The sequence below is a fragment of the Sapajus apella genome, unplaced genomic scaffold, assembly GCF_009761245.1.
Source record: "Sapajus apella isolate SASKATOON/1434 unplaced genomic scaffold, GSC_monkey_1.0 scaffold126, whole genome shotgun sequence".
Classification (NCBI taxonomy): Eukaryota; Metazoa; Chordata; class Mammalia; order Primates; family Cebidae; genus Sapajus; species Sapajus apella.
The window spans coordinates 611340-626727 of record NW_022437066.1 but is presented as its reverse complement, the minus strand read 5'-3'; the positions used below and the strand labels follow the sequence as shown (position 1 = coordinate 626727).

At 59.2% G+C, this 15388-nt stretch overlaps 2 protein-coding genes across 6 annotated transcripts in view; both read right to left on the bottom strand.

Moving 5' to 3' along the window:
- DPH7 (diphthamide biosynthesis 7) overlaps window positions 1-4290 on the bottom strand; it is a 10049-nt gene extending 5759 nt beyond the window's left edge. Inside the window, exons 1-5 of one of the 5 annotated variants that reach the window (XM_032261892.1) lie at window positions 4031-4290; window positions 3176-3312; window positions 1941-2028; window positions 775-822; window positions 298-392 (exon numbers count right to left, since the gene is read on the bottom strand). In XM_032261892.1, the coding sequence (XP_032117783.1) occupies window positions 298-392; window positions 775-822; window positions 1941-2028; window positions 3176-3312; window positions 4031-4180 (518 nt within the window). In that variant the 5' untranslated portion in view covers window positions 4181-4290. The remainder of the gene's footprint in view (window positions 1-297; window positions 393-774; window positions 823-1940; window positions 2029-3175; window positions 3313-4030) is intronic. The other 4 variants (XM_032261893.1, XM_032261894.1, XM_032261895.1 and 1 more) reach the window with 4 other exon arrangements.
- Window positions 4291-7428: 3138 nt separating this feature from the next.
- On the bottom strand, window positions 7429-15382 carry ZMYND19 (zinc finger MYND-type containing 19). The gene is made up of 6 exons (XM_032261891.1): window positions 15138-15382; window positions 13578-13637; window positions 12704-12810; window positions 11973-12113; window positions 8272-8452; window positions 7429-8013 (listed from the first exon to the last, which is right to left on the bottom strand). Exons 1-6 carry the CDS (start codon window positions 15186-15188, stop codon window positions 7870-7872), a joined length of 684 nt encoding a protein of 227 aa, XP_032117782.1. The 5' UTR covers window positions 15189-15382; the 3' UTR covers window positions 7429-7869.
- Between the last annotated feature and the right edge of the window lie 6 nt (window positions 15383-15388).

Sequence of the window (15388 nt, the reverse complement as noted above, 5' to 3'; positions counted from 1 at the left end):
AAAAAAAAAAAAAAAAAAGAGAGACTTGCTGGCAAAGATCACAACCACTGCTGAGCTTGTCTTGACAAGCTCAGCAGTGGTTGTGATCTAGTCTCTTTATCGACTTCTCTAGATAAAAATACTATTGCTGTATAACTAAAATGCAGGAGCTTTTTTTAGATTAGGACTGGCAGTGATCATGTCAGGTCTCAGGAGCACAGTCGCGGCTGGCCAAAGGTGGCTGGAGCTCTCTAGCATGAAAAGTGGAAGTGATCCTCAGAGAAAGACTCATGGACCCTGGCCAAGCCTGGCCCTTACCTTCCAGTTTTCCCAGTAGACCAATCTAGGGACAAAGCCAGGCACTGCTGCTCCAGGGCAAGGCTGGACAACGGCTCCAGCATGTGGCCGCTCTTCTACTGGAGAAGGAAGAACTCCGTCAAAGGGAAGTAGCCCCCCCAGAGCCCCCAGAAGACTCTACCCCTCCTGCAGGGAAATCATGGTTCCCTCATTTCCTCCCTACGTGGATGAAGTGCATCAGTCCCTGACACACTTCCACCTAACCCTGAAACCCTGCCATGGGCCAGGCACTGGGAAGACGTGGGGACACTGGAGCCCACACTCCTCACACTTGGAGGAGGACCTTCCCACAGGCTTGATCCTGGGGCACGGTCTCCCACCCTTTCCCGCCCACTTGCGTCCTTGCGCTTCTAGATGCTATGAGACGCCTGTGCAGGCTCCAGACCACAGTGGCATGCACGGTTCCCCACTCAGGCCTCCAGGGCGCTGCACACTCACCTCCCAAGACAGACAATGGGGAAACTCCTCTGGTTTCCACTTCAAAAGCTGTAAGTAGCCATGAGAGCGTGAGTGCTCTTTCCACAGAGCTACATAAATTTCATTTCCTAAATAACCTGGCCCTGCTCCCAGCAGGCTATTGCACCAAAGCCCTGCCTGGGTTCACGCCTCCTCTCTTGGGCCCACAGCTTTCCTGTGGCCGCTCTTTCCCTCCTTTCTAAGACAGGGCGACTGCTCTGAGCTGCCTGAAGCAAGGGCCTTTCTACACAGGCCTTGGGTTGCCATGAACACAGGGCTGGTCTGACCTGTGGCCCAGCCCCAACTACAGCACCTGCATCAGAGTGACGGCACGGTCTCGGGCTTTCAGGTCACCCCACTATGTGACATCCCCCCTCCTCTCCCAGCTATCAGATGAAGTCACTTTGCTAATGTATGACTCAGGATCACTGTGAGAAACCCAGAAAAACTCACACAGGACTCAAACGCTTTCTTTTCCAATAATCAGTGGACAACGCCATCTTTTTTTTTTTTTTTTTTTTTTTTGAGACGGAGTTTCGCTCTTGTTACCCAGGCTGGAGTGCAATGGCGCGATCTCGGCTCACCGCAACCTCCGCCTCCTGGGTTCAGGCAATTCTCCTGCCTCAGCCTCCTGAGTAGCTGGGACTACAGGCATGTGCCACCATGCCCAGCTAATTTTTTGTAGTTTTAGTAGAGACGGGGTTTCACCATGTTGACCAGGATGGTCTCGATCTCTTGACCTCGTGATCCACCTGCCTCGGCCTCCCAAAGTGCTGGGATTACAGGCTTGAGCCACTGCGCCCGGCCCTGGGCAACGCCATCTTTACACAGGACGCTCACTGCTACTCGCAGCCCCAGCATCAATCCAAGAATGCCTGCCTAGGCTTTCCTTAGAGAACTTCCAGATCCACTAACAGGTGAATGTCACTTCAGCCCTTCTGCTGCTGACACGAGGTGACTTCGTCTTGGAGTTGGATGTAGAACCCAATACAACTTAAAAACAGACTCCGTGCTCTCGTAGAATGTTTACGTATGGTTCACCATTGAAAAGAGGTTGTTTTAGGAAAACGTCTGTATCAGCACAGCCACCCCATCCAACGCTCTATTCAGGTCCCTGCTACCCCACAGAGCAAGTGCAAGTCACTGACCTCAGATTCTGCCAGGCGGAGCAGCTGTATAGATCCACTCGCATCGGCCAAGCCCAAGAGGGCATGTCCAGCTACCGGGATGTGACACCTGAGGAGAGGGCCCACCATGAGCACACCGAGGTGCGCGCAGCACAGGAGCACACCGTGCATCCGGCCATCACTCATGCTTCACTTAACAACGGGGCTGCACTCCACGCAAACCCAGCCAGGACAGCCTACTACACAGCTTGACTATATGGTGGGGGCCACTGCTCCTAGGCCACAAACCTTACAGCATGTTGCTGCAGGCAAGTGTCACACAACGGTAAGTGGCCGTGTATCTAAATATAGAAAAGGTACAATAAGAATACGACATAAGGCCGGGCGCGGCGGTTCACGCCTGCAATCCCAGCACTTTGATGGGATCAAGACATTAAGACTATCCTGAGGCCGGGCGTGGTGGCTCACGCCTGCAATCCCAGCACTGTGGGAGGCCGAGGCGGGTGGATCACCTGAGGTCAGAAGTTTGAGACCAGTCTGATCAACATAGTGAAACCTCATCTCTACTAAAAATACAAAATCAGCCAGGTGTGGTTGTGGGCGCATGTAATCTCAGCTACTCAGGAGGCTGAGGCAGGAGAATCGCTTCAGCCTGAGGCGTGGAGCCTGCAGTGAGCCAAGAGCATGCCACTGCATGCTAGCCTGGGCAACAAGAGCAAAACTCCTTCTCAAAAACAAACAAACAAAAAAACTAAGCAAAAAGTAGCTGGGCGTGGTGGAAGACACCTGCAATCTCAGCTATTGGAGAGAGGCTGAGGCAGGAGAACTGCTTGAACCCAGGAGGGGGAGGTTGCAGTGAGCCAAGATTGCGCCACTGCACTCCAGCCTGGCGACAGAGCAAGTCTCCATCTCAAAATAAAAAATAATAATAATAATTAAATAAATTTTAAAAACATAAAAATATCAGCTCCAAAACTGGGCTAGAGCCTACAATTGTGTTCTCAAACAAAAGATGCCCCAGCTTATGAGGTCAGAAAACTCCCATCGCTTCCCCGACTGGAACATGGCAAAAGAAATCAGCCCCACGTAAAGCACTGCCCAAGTGGGACGGAAGCAGGGCAGCAAAGAAACAAATCCGAAGTTGACACACAATCCCTGTCTCCTTGAAGTCTACCCGGCATCAGGCTCCCCTCATTAAGTGACTGACTGGCTACTCGTGACAAATTCTAGGCCAAGTGCGATTACCACAGTTGTACCATTTCATGTCCAGGATTGCAGAAGTATCTTTTCTTTGGACCTCGACCAGAGGGTGAGTAGAGTTGTTGTTCTCGTTGAAACGGTACAGGAAGAGACGACCTAAACGGATCTGAGGCTCCTCAACTTCCATTCCACCCTATAAAAAACGCAGAGGTATTCTCTGATTACGCCAAGACACCAAGGAACCCAAGCGATGGGAAAAGGGACCCAAGGAACTCAAAGGTTTGTGATGACGGACGGGGCGGCATTCTGCCTGGAAGGAGAGGCGCCGGTGTCCTGAGCTGGAGAAATGTCTATTTTCCTGTGTGTGATGAATGGGCAGGTGAACGAACGCTCCTGGACCGAGTAAAGGCTCCTTCTAAGCCGGCCCACAGCGCCCGGCCGCGGCCAGGGTGAGCACAGGGCCCAGCCTGCCTGGGACGGCCCTGACTTGGGCCTGTCGTTCCGGCGCCCAGTTTGCACCCTAACATGTACCTCCCAGAAGTTAAGGTATAATCCCCAGTTTCTCTTCACTGTACGCGCCATCCATCAGCCTGAGCCACACCCGCATACAGAAGACGTTCTGCTCTCCAATTCTGCAGCCGGCCGGGGCGGGGGCGCGTGCCTGCGGCCCGGCTGCGCAGGGCCCGGGGTGCGAGGCTGCCCCGAGCCCCGAGCCCCGAGTCCGAGGCTGCCCTCCAGCCTGGGTGACACGGCAAGACCTGGCCTCAAAAAAAGAACCATGTGGCTGCGTCCGACCTCCGTCCCGGCGGAGGGGCCGGCATGGCCGCTTCCCTCCCGCGCGGCCCCGCGCGCCCGTCGGCCTCCACCCCGTGGCCGCCCCGCCGCCCCCTCCCCAGCCGGGGCGTGCGCACCTCGCTCTGGGGGCCGGCGGGCTCGTCCGCACGCCGCAGCTGGTAGGTTCCGCACGCCAGCAGGTGCCGGAGGCCTCGCAGCGGGCACCACTCCACCGCGTCCGCAGTCAGCTCGGTGTCCACCGTCTGCAGGGCGCAAGCGCCCGTCATCCGGCCGGCGGTAGAGGCGGGTCGGCGGGGCCGGCGGCACGAGCGCGGATGCTCCGAGACACCGTCAGCGCGGGCGGCCTCTCCCTCGAGTCCCCGCAGCCGCCTCTCGCGATTCCTTCCGGCGCGCCGGGGCGGGACATCCGGGCGGGCGTCGGCCGCCGCGGACTCCCCCGGGAGGCCAGGCTCCTGCGCCCCCTGTCGGCCGGCGGACCGCGGCGGGCTCCAGGCGCCGGGCGCACTGCGCCTCTGCAGAGCGGTTTTGGAGACGGCACGTTCGAGACAGGGCCGCAGGTTCGAAGCCGCCTTTGCAAAAATCCCGTCAGGGAGGAAACCCCAACGGCAAGCTGCGCAAGCGCACCGCGTGGCGCCCTCCCGGCTGCTCCTGGGCCTCGGGCCGCGCCGACTTCAGACGATGTGACGCCTTGCCCCGGAATCCGCGCCTTCGCAACGCGGAGGGGCCCCCAGCACCCCGAGGCGGCATCTGGGCCCCCCAGAAGCGGCTCGGCAGGAGGACGGCTGCGCCCCGGGATTCTCAGCACCTGCCGCCTGGCCACCCCACCCCTTCCCCCAGAACTGCCTTTGAAAAACCCCTAACCGGCCGGGCGCGGTGGCTCATGCCTGTAATCCCAGCACTTCGGGAAGCCGAGGCGGGCGGATCACGAGGTCAAGAGATCGAGACCATCCTGGCCAACATAGTGAAACCCCGTCTCTACTAAAAATACAAAAAAATTAGCTGGACGTGGTGGCACACGCCTGTGGTCCCAGCTACTCGGGAGGCTGAGGCAGGAGAATTGCTTGAACCCGGGAGGCGGAGGTTGCGGTGAGCCGAGGTTGCACCACTGCACTCCAGCCTGGCGCCTGGTGAAAGAGTAAGCCTCTGTCTAAAAAAAAAAAAAAGAAAAAAAGAAAAACCCCTAACCTGGGAGCTCTGGACAAGATCTGAGGATGGACTCCAGCTCCCACGAGGCCTGGCCGGCCCGGATCTACCAGACTTTTTCTTTACTGCGATCCATGGTCTGTCCTTGTGCAGCGGGCAGGGAGAACCCCTCGGCCCCGACAGGCTGAAGACCCTGGCACCTCAGAGCGCATCCTTGGCAAACGGGCTCTCAGAAGGGAGAGTTGAAACAAGGTCCTAGGGAGGGCCCTGACCCCGTGGAGCTGGAGTCTGCAGAAAGGAAAGCTGACCACAGGAGGCAGGCCAGGCCCTGGCGGGAGGGCCCGTCCCCACACCTCCATCTGAGGCTCTGGCCTCCAAAGCCCAGACGGTGAATTCCTGCTGCTTCAGGCTGCACAGCGCCTTGTGCTGCTTTGTTGTGGCAGCTCCAGGAAGCTAAAGCGGACTTGACTGAAATTTACGGAGCCTGGGTGGGTGTTCAGCCTCGGGCCTTCAGTGCGGACAGACAGCAGCTCAGATTGCGGCAGAGGCGCCGACAAGGCTGGCCCAGAACGCAGCAGGGCGTTCCCAAAGGGCCTCAGCCACACACCTCTACGTGGGAGGGAGAGTGCCCAGGCCAAGCACCCCAACGCACCACACTGCAAACGAGCTGGAAGCCAGCCCCACATTGCAGCCATCTGGATGTCCTCAGAACGTCTTAGGTACTTGGCTACAAAGACCAAGAAGTCAGGACCACGGAAGGGGAAAGACGACCAGGGGATGGATATCAGATAAGAGAAGGGAAGCGGTCGTGGGGCCCATCCCACCTTCACATTGGCACCTGTCGGAGTGAGGCCTGGAGCTGCCACACACAAACTGAGAACCTGCATCGCCCCCTTCCCCGCTGTGGTGTCTCACAAGTGGGAGGCCCTGGGTGCTTTTCAGTGCATTTCTGATGACTGCCAGACAAGGCAGCCTCTGCTGGTCAGGGGGCGATGTGGCCATTCCCCGGGACACAGCCTGCAGTCTGTTCCCATCCTGACTCTCCATTTGAAAGCAGGCTGCCTGAGGGCACGTGCGGCTCCAGGCCGGAAGATTGCCCCAAACCCCAAGCTGCTGACCCAACATCTCTGGGGACACTTAGGTCCCCCTCCCTGAGAGCTTTCACCTGCTCAGATGTCCCTGACCTTCACAGCAAAAAAGGAGGCTTCTCGTGACACAAACACGTGCGGTTCTCTCAGCTCCGGGAAATCCTGCGGGGTTTGCTGCTATTGCCTGTTTTCAGCTGTCCTGTTCTTCAGGAGGCCCCAGGGTACTGCCAGAGAAGCTAAGGCCAACCCAGCCAGGGGTTGAGAACACACAGGGTGTCCTGGAGTGCGGCAGAGGAGCTTCAAGAGGGGGGAGTGTAGCAGGAACCTGCGGGAACACAGGGTCGGGGCGGCCAGGACCAGACCAGACAGGGCAGAGTTGGACTGGCCAGGCTCCTAGCTCCCAAGAAGGCCTCTGAGTGGGTGGCTGGGTGCACCTAGAGACTGGCAGGATCCCGGCCACACAGCCTGACTTGTTTCCCTGAGCAGCTCTATGAGTACAAGATGCTGACCAACCCCAGACACCTGGGGCTCCCCCAAGGACAGACGGTGGACCCTGGAGGCCGCAGCCCTGCAGAGGGACGGAGGAGTGTAGCCCTCACCCCACCCCGACTGCCCAGCACCCTCCCTCATCTGTAGCAGGCCTCCTGCACATGCCTGTGGATTCTTTTTCAGACGGAGTCTTGCACTGCCGCCCAGGCTGGAGTGCAGCGGCTCAATCTCGGCTCACTTCAAACACCGCCTCCTGGGTTCAGTGATTCTCCTGCCTCAGCCTCCCGAGTAGCTAGGATTACAGGCATGTGCCACCATGCCCAGCTAACTTTTTGTATTTTTTAGTAGAGATGGAGTTTCACCAGGCTGGCCAGGCTTGTCTCAAACTCCTGACCTTGTGATTCGTCCACCTTGGCCTCCCAAAGTGCGTGGGCCACCACACCCGGCTGCCCTGTGGATTCTTCCGGGCAGCAGCTGTCACTGACGAGCTCCCAGGCACTTCACGCATACATCAGACAAGAGCTAAGCAACGTCAGCGTCTGGAGCATCCCACACCCAATAAAACAGTGGGCAGCCGACAGCGCCCCACCAGTCCTGTGCAAGACAAGGACAGCGTTCCACTCACACTTCCTGCTGGACTCAGGAAGGTCTGAGCTCACCCGCTTCACAGAGGGCACATGAGGAGCAAGGCCAGGTCCTCCTGCCCCACACCCACAAGGACTCAGCTCCACTCACAATGACCTCACCCTAAGCAGCACCAGAGGGAGGCGGAGCAGAGAACGGCCGAGACGCCAGACGATTCCACCCCTTTACTTTGCCTCTGTGGACACAACTCCCGTGCAGGCCGCGCTCCGTGGGGCGAAGCTGCAGCTACAGGACAGTTTTTAGACACGTGGCCTGACCATTTGCCATTCAAGGATTACAGCAAAAGATTCTATTTGTAATTTCTACCCTTCCCATTGCCTCCCCCCAAAAAAAACTGTACATGAGTTTACAAACATATTAACATATAAATAATGAGAACCGTCCCGGTGGAGCCTCCTCCTGTCCCTGCTGGGGATGAACACTGAGGGCGCTGTGCCCACACAGACTGCCTGTAACGTCGGGAGTCTCACGGCGGCCGTCCCGGGCCTGCAGCTGGCTTTTTCGGCACCTCCAGGTTCAACCACGAGTTTGTCTCTGCTGTGCCCAGGGCAGAGCCCGGGGGCTGCGACTGTGTGCGGCTGCCCCGCCCGTCATCGCTCCGGCTCGAGCTCATGCTGGAAGGGACGCTTCCTCTCCCGACAGTGTTTCTTGTGGGCCGGCCAGTCCTTCTGCTGACACTGGGAGCCACAGTACCGGGCCACCTGGCAGCGCCCGCAGATGTTGAACTCCCGGAGCTGAAATACAGAACACCTGCAGCGTCACCGTCGTGCCAGCGATGCAGTGCGGGGCAAGGTCCATCTCACAGACAATCTGACGGACCCAGCAGAATACCAAGGCTGGGGGCCTGGGCTCTGGTCAGGCTGGCACAATGGCAAAGGGAGACCACCTGGCGGAAAAGCCCACGAGCGGCTAAGAGGTCTCCGGGGATGGGCCCTGGGGTGGGAGGACAAGACCCCAAAGCAAGGCTGGGCTACAGGGGAGAGGACACCCACCTGCTTCTCGATCACCGTGCAGGGCGGGTAGTGGCACTCATAGTAGGTGCAGGAATTCTCCTCCTCCTCCACCACGTCCCCGTTGGCGTTGTAGTACCGGGTCACGTTGAGGACAGGAAACTGCTCTTCTATGGGGTCTGTAGGCAGCTGCTGAATTGCAAGCCAGTACAAGCTTTGCTCCCTTAAAGACAGACGCAGACACTTCAGTGCGCTCTGGCCAAACAGGCAGCACACGGCGGACCACGTGGCACCTCTGGAGTGCCACCCTGCCCGGGACGCCCATCCCTGCTGCATGCGCTTTCCACCACCAGAGGCAGTCATACTGTGTCTCGCCTTCCCACTAACCCAGAAGCACGGCCTCATCTGTCACCCTCTCCCCAGCACGCAGGAGGCAGGAGGCAGCGCCCAGCTCAGGTCCCTGCGCCTATCGAGGCAGCCCCTCTCCTTGCCCTTGGCCTGCAGAGGTACCCAACACTGCCCCGTTGGTCCACTTCCCTGTCTGTGCCAGGAGCTGCCCTACATCCGTCTGAAGACTCCTCCTGCTTGAGCAGGCCAGATGCTTACAACGGGAGAGTCCTACCGAGAACGGAGTCTCCAAGGCATGTGCTGTATGGAACAGACCCTGGAACAAGCACCAGCTGCTCAGAGCACATGTGGGCAGCCCCATCCTGCTGCATCACGGCGTAAATTTAGGAGCTGCCTAAACCACCCGCAACAACGCAGTTCTCTGAGGCCAGACCCTGAGGAGACGTGTTAAAAGGGGGAAGGGTCGGGACATGGGAAGATGCTGGTGAGGTCCCACCAGACAGAGGCAAGTTTCAGACAGTGGTGGCTTCTGAAGACAGAAGAGGAGGAAAACTCCTTTGCCAAGAGGCCCCTTTTGTGGGTGCCAAGCTGACACAATGCCAGGAAAACAGAACAATAGCCCAGGCCTGACAAAGACAGGGTGACCCCACCACAAAGAGCCAAACCACAGGAAGGCCACAAGCCGGGAACCAGGACACAGCACCCAGCCACCCAGGACGACAGGCCCACACTGGCTAGCTCTGACTTCTGCTCGTGACCTGGGGTGCTGACAGCATGCGGCCCAACACCTGCCGAGTTCTAAAGCCCCATGTTGGCAAACCAAAGATGCCCAAGCTTCATCAGTCCTGAGCCACCCCAGGCCCACCTCCCGCAGCACAGGGTTATGCAAGGTGGCAGCTCCAGCGCCACTGGTCCTGGCATGGCCACAGGAACATCAGCCTAATGCCCTCTTTCCAAACGGGTGTTCTTAACAGCAGTTAGCGCCTCTCCTGACTCCGAAGAGGGCTGTGAGGATTCAAGGTAACGTTCAGTCGCAGGCTGGCTGGACCGAGTCTTACTGAGAACCAGCTGAAATGAGCCCTACCACGGCAGACACGCCTGCCACTGCCACATGGAGTGGTGGGCAGTGGGGGAACGTGCGGAGTCGGGGAGGGCCCAGCCCAGCCTCAACGCTGAGCAGGTAGCAGTGCACACGACCCAACGGGAAATGCCGGGGATGCCACTCTGCCTGCCAGGCACCCCTCCCTCCCCATGGATGACCCAACTCTGATTTCACGTAGAAAAGTGATTCGAAGCAAGCTAACCACAGTTCGTCCCAGGGCTTCCCCACAACAGGGCACCTGCTTCGCTGTACAGGTGCAGGGACTGGGGGCACAGGGTGGAGGCAGCAGCGTCCCCAGCTCTCCACATTTCAGTCAGGACACCGAAATGTGCTGTTTTTGTTTCAGCTAAATTAAGTTCTGTTTCTTGCAACTCCGACCAACATAATCCCCAAAAGAATAAAAATCCCATTCAACAACCATAAGAAGGTTGGCTTCACTCACAAGCAGTATGAGAGAAGAATCAAAATTCTTAATATCACAGCAGGGACCGGGCGTGGTGGTGAGCGCCTGTAATTCCAGCTACTCAAGAGGCTGAGATGTGTCGGGCACAGTGGCTCACGCCTGTAATCCCAACACTTTGGGACGCTGAAGCGGGCAGATCACTTGAGATTAGGAGTTCAAGACCAGCCTGGTCAACGTAGTGAAACCCTGTCTCTACTAAAAATACAAAAATTAGCCAGGCATGGTGGAGGGCGCCTGTAATCCCAGCTACTAGGAAGGCCGAGGCAGGAGAATCGCTTGAACCCGGCAGGCGGAAGCTGCAGTGAGCCAAGGTCTTCCTACTGCACTCCGGCCTGGGCAACAGAGCGAGACTCCGTCTCAAAAAAAAAAAAAAAAAAAAAAAAAAAAAGAGGCGGAGGCAGGAGGATTCCCTGAAGCCAGGAGTTTGAGAGCAACCTGGGCAACATAGTGAGACCCATGTCTAAAACTAATTAATAAAATGAAATAAACACAACAGGGAAAAAGGCCACCAGCCCAAGAAGAACGACGGACACTTGCAGGCTCTGCCTTTATCCCGCGAGGCCAGTGCAGAGGGATGAGAAGGACTTGTGGGACTCCCTCCAGGGTGGCAGGAACAGCAACTTGAGGGTGGTATTTGCAGGCCTGGGGACTGTCCCCACATCACCAACCAGTCTGCCAGGTGTCCCACTGTCTCCACCTTGGCTGCACAGGGCTCTGGCATGACCCTGAGGTGATAACTGCAAAGACTCCCCCCACAGCCCCCAACCATCGCCCAGCCCCCAACCCTAAACCTTACCAGCGTTGCTGATAACCTGCCAGGTTCTGTCTGCTAGGGCAGTCAGCACTGCCTGCACCAGGAAAGGCTGCCCAGAAGCCCCAGGGGACCCGGGGAGCATGTCAGTGAGCATGCGTGGCTGGAGACCCCCATCCTCCGGTGGTCTCTCAGCTCTTCCCAAGGGCTCCACGAAGTTCACAGCCCGGCTGGTACTGGGACAGCAGGAACTGCCCTCCCACGTGGGAAGCCCACGCAAAGCACTGCTCTCAGGACCACACGCAGGTGGGAACCACGTATCCTCCACTTTAAACATTTGCTTAAGGAAAACTGTTTAGCAAAAGAACACGATAAAGAGACCGAGCTATCTGTGTGCGCAGAAGGAACCCTGAGGTGAGGAAAGAAGGCTGATGCCTTCCAGGGGTTTGGGAGCCCCACTCCCACCGGGTCCCATGCTGGCCCTGCCCTGGAGCTGGCAGCCCTCCTCCCCACTTCACCACACCAGCTAATGGGAGGCTCCCAGGCCAGTTAGCAGAAGACCCACGCAGAAACACACTATCAAGATCCTTCCCACTCCCATGAAGAACAGGAGCATTCCACGCTTTGGGGAAAATCAATGAAAGTCCCAAACACACAGAAGCATCAGGGCTCAAAGGAAGAACATGAGACCCTCTTCCTTTTTTTTTTGAGACGGAGTTTCGCTCTTGTTACCCAGGCTGGAGTGCAATGGCGCGATCTCGGCTCACCGCAACCTCCACCGCCTGGGTTCAGGCAGTTCTCCTGCCTCAGCCTCCTGAGTAGCTGGGATTACAGGCACGCACCACCGTGCCCAGCTAATTTTTTGTAGTTTTAGTAGAGACAGGGTTTCACCGTGTTGACCAGGATGGTCTTGATCTCTTGACCTCGTGATCCACCCGCCTCGGCCTCCCAAAGTGCTGGGATTACAGGCTTGAGCCACCACGCCCGGCCCATGAGACCCTCTTCTAAACGAGAGCTTTGAAGGCGGCCTTCCTCAAAAGGCCCCTCTGCCGGCCTCACCAGGCCCTGAGAAAACCCACCTCTGTTTGCTGGAGGTCTCCTCGGCCTTGGGCCGCCAGCCCCACGGCACCAACTGCAGGTTATCCAGGCGATTGTCCACAGTCACGGCGTTGAGGTGCACCACCTGGAAGCCCGGGGCCACGCCCCCCCGGTGCCGCTCCCTAGAAACAGACAGTGCCCTGCATTGCCGCCGCCCACCCTCACAGGTATTTCTGCTCAGGCATCAAAGTCCTTCCAGGAAGAAGTATCAGCCATATGATCTGATCGGGCCCTGCTCCTACAGATGAGGGTGCCTCAGGCAGAAACTGCCGAGAGGAAGCCACGCACCTGGTCTGTGGCCCAAACAGGACAGGGACACAGAGAGGACCCGGCCCCGGGCCTTAGGAGCAGAGTTAAGGCTGGAACCCAAAACCACTGAGCAGATGCCTCAAGACAGCTCCCCATCTGAGTGGCCCCTACCATGCACACTGGGGGGCTCAGCGAGGACCCAGCAAGGGGAGCAACCCCACTCTCCCTCCAGCAGCCACCGGTCCCGGGCAAGCGCCCAGCATAAAGTCCACTTTGTGTTTGGAAGTGCGATATACAAATCATCATTCCTCTGGGTTGGTGGCAAAGGACACAAAAATAACTGCAAGATTCAGGGAAGGCGAGGCAGGGCCTCAGCGGAGCAGGGGGCTCCAGGCGCCCCGTGCTATCAGAGCTCTCCCAGGAGCCCTGTGGCAGGGGGCAGAGGCGGCTTGGAAACACCCACCACAGCAGCTCATGAAGGAGTCTCCCAGAGCCCCTTCCTCGGTTCTTGTCAAAGGCATAGGCAAATATCTTAGCGCCATTTCCATCTGCATCCACTTCCATTCGGGCCTGAGAAGGAACAAGGAAAAGAGTTGTTAAAAAGCCTCCAATTCTCAGCAACACCTCAAATCCCTCTTAGAAAACCCACATGAAATAGGCAAGCCTGAGGGACAAATGCCAGCCCTGTCCCTGAGACCCTGGGGAGTGTGGCGCTTCCCACAGGCACATGGCCCCAGGCCCAGGGTGTCCCCCCACCACGCTTCTGTTCAATACATTTTCCTACCCTTAAAAAAAGCCCACAATGCAGTGAGATGGAGAAACCCCTGGACAAGTCACGACTGCGAATGTGTGGGGTACAGAGAAAAGCGTGGTGAGGGGGGCCGAGCTCAGTGGCAGGAACGGAAGCTGGGAAGAGGCAGGAAGACCCCGTGAGAGCAGAGAACGGGAGGCACCTAGGCAGCCTGGAGGGGCTGCTAGGGCGGGCCGAGCAGAGGTGGCCAGCTCTAAGGAGCAGGGTCGTCCAAGCTGACAGACATGGCCCACGTGACAGGCTCACAAATGTGAGAACATGCTATTTGCTTTCAAGAAGAGCTGGCAGGCTGGGTGAACGTGAGGAAAGGCCTTGTCACCAGGCTGCGAGGGCTCTGGCAGCAGCGGCAGGAGGGTCTGCAGGCCCAACGCTGGATGTGGCAGCCGAGGGCTCCGGGCTCACAGGCCAGCACGAGATGTCCACTTGTGGGGCTGCCTGCTCTTGCGGCACAGGGCAGAGAGCTCCTCATGACCCTCCTGAGCACTGACCACAAGCACCAGGGGAGGGAACAGCCATCCTCACTTACCTCAAAGGAGTAGCTCTCTACCAGCGGGATGTCCTGCTCGTCGATCAGCGTGTATTTGGTCTGGAAAGTAACCACATGTTTCAAACCATCACATTTGGGATCTGCGTGAAGTGCCGTAGTCTTATAACCCGTAACAGGCAGGAGCCTGCTGCATTTTCCTGTGAAGTAGGAAGTAACCACGGGCCTCCTCAGAGGAAGGCAGCTCAGCAAATGGGGGGCTCATTATGCCCTCTGGGGGCGTGCCGTCCGTGCAAAAACGCAGGCAGACCGGTGACCAGCCAGATGCCCGCGTTAGTCTGGGCCAGAGGAGCCGGTATCAGGCCTCATCCTCGCAGGCCTAACCCAACAGTGGCACCCAACATTTAACGCGCCGATACACCTAGGCAGAGACGACCTCACTGGGCTGAGGGAGGGGCCGGGACCGAGGCAGAAAAGCCAGGTTTTGATTAGAGTGTGTTTATTAAGCTGAGATGCTCACTGAATTACCCTTTTTAGCTTTTTATCCACCCGAAATGTTCCAAAGAAAAGCTGTAAGGGTGACAATGCCATCAGTGGCAGAGTTGGAAGGGGTCTCGGGTCTCCGGCCTGACTGGGGAGCCCACCCTCCCCCGGTGCGGAGGCCTCCTCCACAGTAGGCCCTGCCTGTGCTCTTGGAGCAGGGGCAGGAAACAGAAACAGCTCCAGGAACCGGGCAGTCTCTCTCCTGACAGTTTTTTTCTGGGATCTGAACCTGTTTGACCTGACGCCGCCTGCCACTGCCTCCGCTCCTGTCTCCCACCAGAAAAGCTGCAGCCGCTGGCGATGGGAACAGGGCTCCCATCCAGGCAAGAGCCTGGCTGGTGCAGCTGCACAGGTGGCTCCTCGAAACCGCCAAGCCTCAGTGCCCACAGGTGGCATGGAAGCCCCAGCCCCAATCGTGAAACGTGAGGGCCGGGTAAGGAGAAGCGGGGGAAGGCCCTGACTCTGCAGCATCAGGACCCAGGCTCCCGCCTCTCCGCTCTAAGCCTGAGGCTCAGCCTAACCTGGCCAAGCCCTGGCGGCGGCAACACGAGCCCGAAGCCCCGCTGCGAACTGGAGGCACGCAGAGCCCACAGCAGACCCGCCTCGGCGAGGGGTGTGGAGGTGGCGCCGCCTGGAAAGGGCGCTGTGTTTAAACCGCGCGGCCGCACCAGCAGCCCGGACACCGCACTAGGCCCCGGCTCGCCGGCACCACGCGGAGGGCTCCGGCCCGGCATCCCCGCACCCGGCTCGGGACAGGGCCGCGGCTTCCACCTGCGCCAGGGCAGGGCCGAGGGCGGGCAGGGCCGAGGGCGGCCAGGTGCGCCCCGAGCCGAGGTGCGCGCCCGCCGGCCCGCGGGAGGAAGCTGCACCCGCGCGGGGCCGGCAGTCGGGCCCGCGCAGCGCCCCCAGCCCCGCCAGGGCTCACCCCGGGCTCCGCGCCCCCGCCCCGGCCGCCGCCCGCACAACCGCCCCCGGCCCCGGCCCCGGCCCCCGGCCCCCGGCCCCGCGCGGAGGCCAGGACGGGCGAGACGGGCCGGCCGCGCACTCCGCGCCGCTCACCTTCCCGGCCACCCGGCCGAGCCGCACGATGCCCAATTTGAAGTCGGTCATGGCCGGGCCTGCGCTCTTGGCCGGCAGCGCCGCTCCCTCGGGAGGCGCCGGGCGGGGGCCGGGCGAGGCCGCGGCGCGCCGGGGCAGGACGGGACCGCGGCCGGGGTCGGGGTCGCAGCCAGGCGGGCCCCGGGCGGGACGAGGCTGGGCCGGGCTCGGGCCGCCGCCGCCGCCGCCGCCTCGCGCCCGCCGGACCTGCC